The 7,030-nt window shown below is 45.1% G+C and overlaps 1 protein-coding gene across 2 annotated transcripts in view; it reads right to left on the bottom strand.

Moving 5' to 3' along the window:
- Nucleotides 1-4,471: 4,471 nt before the first annotated feature.
- Nucleotides 4,472-7,030, bottom strand: part of nsd2 (nuclear receptor binding SET domain protein 2) — a 74,203-nt gene continuing 71,644 nt past the window's right edge. For both annotated transcript variants that reach the window (XM_034159763.1, XM_034159764.1), the window contains exon 22: nt 4,472-6,777. In XM_034159763.1, coding sequence (XP_034015654.1) covers nt 6,461-6,777 — 317 coding nt within the window. In that variant the 3' untranslated portion in view covers nt 4,472-6,460. The remainder of the gene's footprint in view (nt 6,778-7,030) is intronic.

Below are 7,030 nucleotides of genomic sequence, written 5' to 3'. Positions count from 1 at the left end.
TTCAACATGGATACATACACTCAACAAAAATATAAACGCAACACTTTTGGTTTTGCTCCCATTTCGTATGAGATGAACTCAAAGATCTAAAACTTTTTTCACATACACAGTATCACCATTTCCCTCAAATATTGTTCACAAACCAGTCTAAATCTGTAATAGTGAGCACTTCTCCTTCGCTGAAATAATCCATCCCACCTCACAGGTGTGCAATATCAAGATGCTGATTAGACACCATGATTAGTGCACAGGTGTGCCTTAGACTGTCCACAATAAAAGGCCACTCTGAAAGGTGCAGTTTTATCACACAGCACAATGCCACAGATGTCGCAAGATTTGAGGGAGCGTGCAATTGGCATGCTGACAGCAGGAATGTCAACCAGAGCTGTTGCTCGTGTATTGAATGTTCATTTCTCTACCATAAGCTGTCTCCAAAGGCGTTTCAGAGAATTTGGCAGTACATCCAACCAGCCTCACAACCGCAGACCACGTGTAATCACACCAGCCCAGGACCTCCACATCCAGCATGTTCACCTCCAAGATCGTCTGAGACCAGCCACTCGGACAGCTGCTGGAACAATCGGTTTGCATAACCAAAGAATTTCTGCACAAACTGTCAGAAACTGTCTCAGGGAAGCTCATCTGCATGCTCGTCGTTCTAATTGGGGTCTCGACCTGACTCCAGTTCGTCGTCGTAACCGATTTGAGTGGGCAAATGCTCACATTCGCTGCCGTTTGGCACGTTGGAGAGGTGTTCTCTTCACGGATGATGCGAAGGAGATGTGTTGCACTGCATGAGGCAAATGGTGGTCACACCAGATACTGACTGGTATCCCCCCCCAATAAAACAAAACTGCACCTTTCAGAGTGGCCTTTTTATTGTGGACAGTCTAAGGCACACCTGTGCACTAATCATGGTGTCTAATCAGCATCTTGATATGGCACACCTGTGAGGTGGGATGGATTATCTCAGCAAAGGAGAAATGCTCACTATCACAGATTTAGACTGGTTTGTGAACAATATTTGAGGGAAATGGTGATATCGTGTATGTGGAAAAAGTTTTAGATCTTTGAGTTCATCTCATACAAAATGGGAGCAAAACCAAAAGTGTTGCGTTTATATTTTTGTTGAGTATATTTGGCCATTGAAGAATCCATTCAATTTTGGGGGTGATCTGGATCCGGTTCAAGTTTCACTTTATATATGCTTTGAAGTTTTCTGTCAAAACTACTTCACTAATTCTCACCACATTTTCACCACAGATACATATTAGGCCATGGAAGACTCCATTAAATTTTGGAGGTGATCTGGATCCGAATCTGGATTCTGGATCAACATTTCACTTTTGTGGGCTTTGAAGGATTACTTCAAAACTACTCCATGTATTCTCACCAAATTTGCACCACAGATGGATATTAGGGCATGAAGGACTCCACAGAATTTTGAAGGTTCCTGCTGTACAGTAGATGGTGCTGTAAGTTCTAATCCACCTTAGAAGAAAAAAAAGTTTGACTTGGATTTTAAACTGAAAATGTCTGAACCACAGGCTCCAAATGACACCAAAGTTATATTGTGAAGAAATGACCGTATTTTATGCCAGAAATGAGGTCCAGGTTGTTAAAAGCAGCATTTCTCCTTTAATTCGGGTTGTCTTGTATATACTTGTTTCTCCAGTGATTCGAAATGAGCAGGCAGCTGCTGATTCATGAGATACAACATGAAGACGCTCTCAATATTGTCATATAAATTGTCATGTAAATGTTACATATACATGCTGTCCATTTTCTTGAGCCGCTTGGGTGGGTAGGGAGAGTCCTATAGGATAAAAAAGCTTTTCAACCTACCATCCCTGATTCTCAAGACCAGGCACCTAAGTGGCTCTACTCTCTGTCTTTCCTTAAAGATATTTAGGTGTACCGTAGTAAACACTAGTAGAGTTCCACCTTAGATTTGGAATGTATAATAGAAACTATACCTTACTGAATTTTCATATCAATATAAACAATATGACTGATTTCACAGTGCAGCAACAGTGAAAATTAAACACACTTGAACAGAACAGTAATAATACCACACATTTTGCACTCATAAGGTTAGGATACAGCAGGGGTGGCCAAGTTCAGTCCTCGAGAGCCACATTCCTGACACTCTTAGTTGTCTCCCTGCTCCAACACACCTGAATCCAGTGAAAGGCTCATTGAAAGTCTAAGGAGTCTTTCATTGGATTCAGGTGTATTGGAGCAGGGAGAAAACTAAGAGTATCAGGAATGTGGCTCTCGAGGACTGAACTTGGCCACCCCTGGGATACAGTGCCCTCCAAAAGTATTGGAACTCTTGGAATGTCACAATTTAATTTGTTTATGCCATTTTAAATACAAGAAATACAATAAATAAAAATTTCTAAAATTATCTTACTCAAACTGAAAGCAAATCTCTAAAACTTGATAACCTGTAAATAATCAGTTTTATTGCCAGTTTTCTTTCGACAAGTGAGGGGATGGAAACAGATGCCTCAAGGGGTTGCAACCCTCAAACAACAGGACCACTTGTGGACACCAGTGGTCAGGGAAGCCGTCTGACTGAAGAAGGAGTCCTTCCGGGATATATTATCTCGGAGGACTCCAGAGGCAGTTGCAAGGTACCAACATGCCCTAAGGGCAGCAGCCTCTGCTGTGGGAGAGGCAAAACCGGGTGTGGGAGGAGTTCGGAGCAACCATGGAGAAGGACTTTCGGTCGGCACCAAGGTGCTTCTGGGGGACTGTGAGGCACCTCAGGAGGGGAAATGGGGAACCATCCAAGCTGTCTACAGTAAGGATGGGACTCTGTTGACCTCAACTGAGAATGTAATCCAGCGCTGGAAGGAACACTTTGAGGAACTGCATCAGACCGGAGCGCCCTCTATATTAGGGGCAGAGCTGGAAGCTGATGGAGGATTCTCATGAATTTCCCTGGTGGAAGTCACTGAGGTAGTCAAACAACTCCGCAGTGGCAAGGCCCCAGGGGTAGATGAGATTCGTCCAGAAATGCTGAAGGCTCTGGGTGTGGAGGGATTGTCTTGGCTGAGACATCTCTTCAACATTGCGTTGAGGTCTGGGACAGTGCCTAATGCGTACCAAACTGGGGTGGTGGTCCCCATATTTAAAAAGGGGGACCAGAGAGTGTGTGCCAACTACAGGGGCATCACACTACTCAGCCTCCCTGGTAAGAACAATGCCGGTTCCATCCTGGTCGTGGAACAACCAACCAGCTCTTTACTCTCACAAGGATCCTGGAGGATCCCTGGGAGTATGCCCACCCAGGCTACATGTGTTTTGTGGACTTGGAGAAGGCGCATGATCGGGTACCCCGGGAGATACTGTGGGAGGTGCTACGGGAGCATGGAGTGAGGGGGTCCCTTCTCAGGGCCATCCAATGTCTGTACTCGCAAAGCAAGAGCTGTGTTCGGGTGCTCGGCAGTAAGTCGGACTCATTTCCGGTGGCTGGCTTCTGCCAGGGCTGTGCCTTGTCCTCAGTCCTGTTTGATATTCATGGACAGGATATCGAGGCGTAGTCGGGGGGATGGTTTCCAGTTGGGTGGGGTCAGGGTCTCATCACTGCTTTTTGCAGATGATGTGGTCCTTTGGGCTTCATTGGCCATTGACCTCCAACACTCACTAGATCGGTTCACAGCCGAGTGTGAAGCGGCTGGGATGACGATCAGTACCTTTAAATCTGAGCCCATGGTTCTCAGCAGGAAACCAATGGATTGCCTACTCGGGGTAGGGAATATGGCCTTGCCCCAAGTTAAGGAGTTCAAGTACCTCTGGGTCTTGTTCACGAGTGAGGGGACGATGGAGCGTGAGATTCGCCGGAAAATCGGTGAAGCAGGGGCGGTGTTGCATTCACTCTACTGTACTGTTGTGACGAAAAGGGAGCTGAGCCAAAAAGTGAAGCTCATGATCTACTGGTCAATCTTCGTTCCTACTCTCACCTATGGTCATGAGGGTTGGGTCATGACCGAAAGAACTTGATCGCGGGTACAAGCAGCTGAAATGGGCTTCCTCAGGAGGGTGGCTGGTGTCTCCCTTAGAGATAGGGTGAGAAGTTTGGTCATCCATGGGGAGCTCGGAGTATTGTTGCTGCTCCTTCGTGTTGAAAGGAGCCAGCTGAGGTGGTCCATAACGTATACATACTATTTTAGGAGAGAATTGTGGGAACAAAGTGCACAGTTCTGCCATAACTCAAGTATTTTCCTGAATTGGGCTGGTGGGGGTGTACAAATTAATACAAAAACGGAAATTAAAAGAACTGCTGCACAGCTGAGTGTCTGAAAATAGATTTCAGTGCAGCACAGGTGACATTTAGGAACCTCGTGTCAAGCAGAGTTCACTGAAACCTAACGTCAGCGAAGACAGAATGATGAGGCACCGATGGCAGCATGTTGCTCTCACTGATGGTTCACAGGGGAAAGTACTGGACTGAATTCTGTTGCATGTTTGATCACTTTTATTGCATGATTCAACAGAAATCCTGCACAAAAGTTAACACTGCATTTTGGGAGAAAAATAAAGATGTTAAGAACTCGTATTTACAATAGATGCATCACTATTACCACTTATACATTATGTACAGTCTCTGGGTTAATATGACAGTAGTTACAGGATGGACCCGCTAAATGCACGTTAGGCTTCAGCTCTACAGTGTTTGGCTGCGCTACATCCACACATGCACCAGTCAAGCTTCATGGGAAACGTTTTACTCAAAAAGTCAAAAAGACACCTACGAAACTCGCTGCAGTGCCACAATGTCCTGGTGGCATCTGGGAAAGTTAAACCAGACAGTGAAGTTATAAAAATGTCTATTCTCAATTCTGCTTTTGGAAATACTTTTACAAAATAAAAGACATAGTGGGCTCATTTTGAGGTCTGCCTGCCTCCCCCCCAAACTTACATCAGAGACAAACATGAAATTTAAAAGCACAGCGATAAGAGGCACCTGTCAGCTTCAGTTCCCATAAATCCCCAGACTGCCCAGAGGATTTCTACCATCAACTCCAAACGTGCACATTGTCATGCACAACAGCAGCTGTTAAATACAGCAGTTTTCAAATATCAAGGAGCAGATGAGGCTGAAACCCTTTTGAGCCTCTCTTGTCAAATTTGTGGTATGAAGTCCTTTTTTTGGGATAAGGACAAGCTGCTGCATCTGACTGGTCACAGCGTTCACGCTAACAGGTACCGCTATAAAGCTGCAGACTAAATGCACTGAGGCAAAGTGCAAACGTCACGTGTTTGCACGTGGCTAACAGTTGAGCTTCACGTGTCACCTGAGATGACATGTGAAGCTCAACCCCGAGCAAGAATATAAATGTCTCCAAAACGGCCACAATACACCAGAGTTTTGTCCACAACTGTCCTCATTCTTTACGCTAAGTCAAAGTGTGCAGTCAATCAAAACCATTTACATGTGCCATGGACCTGTTAGAGCCCAGAACATTCAGACTGCAGTTTGAGCACAATAACCAAAGGCTTAAGAGAAAAAAAAATTAGAAGAAAGAAATGGATTTGTTTGATCATAAATACCAGTCAGATTCCAAAGATCACATCTGACTTTATTTTAGTTCTTTTAGGGGGGGAAAGAAAAAAGAAAAAGGTTAAAAAGAGAACAGCTCATTCCTTCATCAACCTGGTTCATCATCAGCAGAGGGCGCCAGAGACCTTAGTGTTTCATGCCAGATGGCTGTAGAAGAGCGCACAGGAACATGTTGCGCTCTGGTTTCTCTGCCGTTCTCTAGTCAGGTAGTTAAACAGTTTGTGGCACCATGGATCAGCATCCTGATATATAAAACACAAAGAATCACTCAAATCTACAAAGTAAACAGTGAGCTAACAAAATAACCGGCGGTAAGATAAATGTGTCTATATGTAACCTATGGCTACAAAACAAGTACAGAGGTGATCTGGCTGCTATCCATAGTGTCTCTGTGTTCAATAACTCATTTATAATCTATTTATAGAAAACAGTCCATTTGGCAACCTGCTTGATTTGTGACATCGTTCCAGTACTCATTTTGATTTTTGACTAAATTCTGTTCAACAACCTCAGTGAGATGGGTGAAGGAGCCAAACTTATAAAGATTAGATGGGGGGAGGTGAGCTGTTTTCAGCAGAATCTTACTGTGTTCTTTTTAGGCTGCCCCCCCCCCAAAAAAAGACTGGTTGGTGAACGAGTGTCAGTTGACCTGCACTCACTCTGAAAACCAAACTAGAATCCAGACATGAATGAAATGAAAAGTCTGAGCGCGGCAGTGTGTGCGAGCAATCAGCGGCTTTCCCTGATGAGGCGTTACGGCGCCATGTGTTAGGTGACAACATCAGCACTTGTGGCTTCTATCTGGTCATGAGTGAGGAAGTTGGACTGTGTCCACTTGGGTCTTTTGGCATGCTGGGACAAGCAGGAGAGGGGGTGCTAAAAGGCGCGTCAGGCCTCGGCTGCTTTCCTCTTGGGGCCCTTGTTTTTAGCCTCAGCGTGTTCAGACTTCCTCGATGCTTTCAGGGGACAGCTGACAGCGGCGGCAGTAGTGGAGTTTATCATTGTCTCCGTGGTGACAGTCTGCTCCTGATGGTTTGTGTCCTCCAGATCCTCGTGTTCCAGGCAGCATAGCTGTCCAGTCGGAGGCCAGGGATGCAGCGCCCCCTCCTGGTGAGCCTTGCAGAAGGAGTTGGGGCAGAGCTGGCAGAAGGCATCAGAATTTTTTCCGCAAATGTCACAGTGGTGCCAGGGGCAGTCCCAGCGGCCTGCAGAGAGAGCCATGAACCACAAGGGAGTCAGGTCAAAACTTTATTTAGTACAACGTGTAGACAATTCTAGTAGTTACCAAATCTTTATCCATTTAAACATTTCCAGCATCTATGAGATTTTAATTTGTCCAAAAAGCCAAAATACATTCCACAGTGAAATTAAGAACAGCAAACCCAGAAGAACACGCTAGCCGTTTGATAAATGATTGTTTGCTGGAAACAGTTGATATAACAAAAGTGCTGCCATCTC

Source organism: Thalassophryne amazonica, chromosome 19 (genome assembly GCF_902500255.1).
Source record: "Thalassophryne amazonica chromosome 19, fThaAma1.1, whole genome shotgun sequence".
NCBI lineage: Eukaryota > Metazoa > Chordata > Actinopteri > Batrachoidiformes > Batrachoididae > Thalassophryne > Thalassophryne amazonica.
Note: the sequence above shows the minus strand (reverse complement) of the source record. Positions and strands in the feature narration are given on the sequence as shown.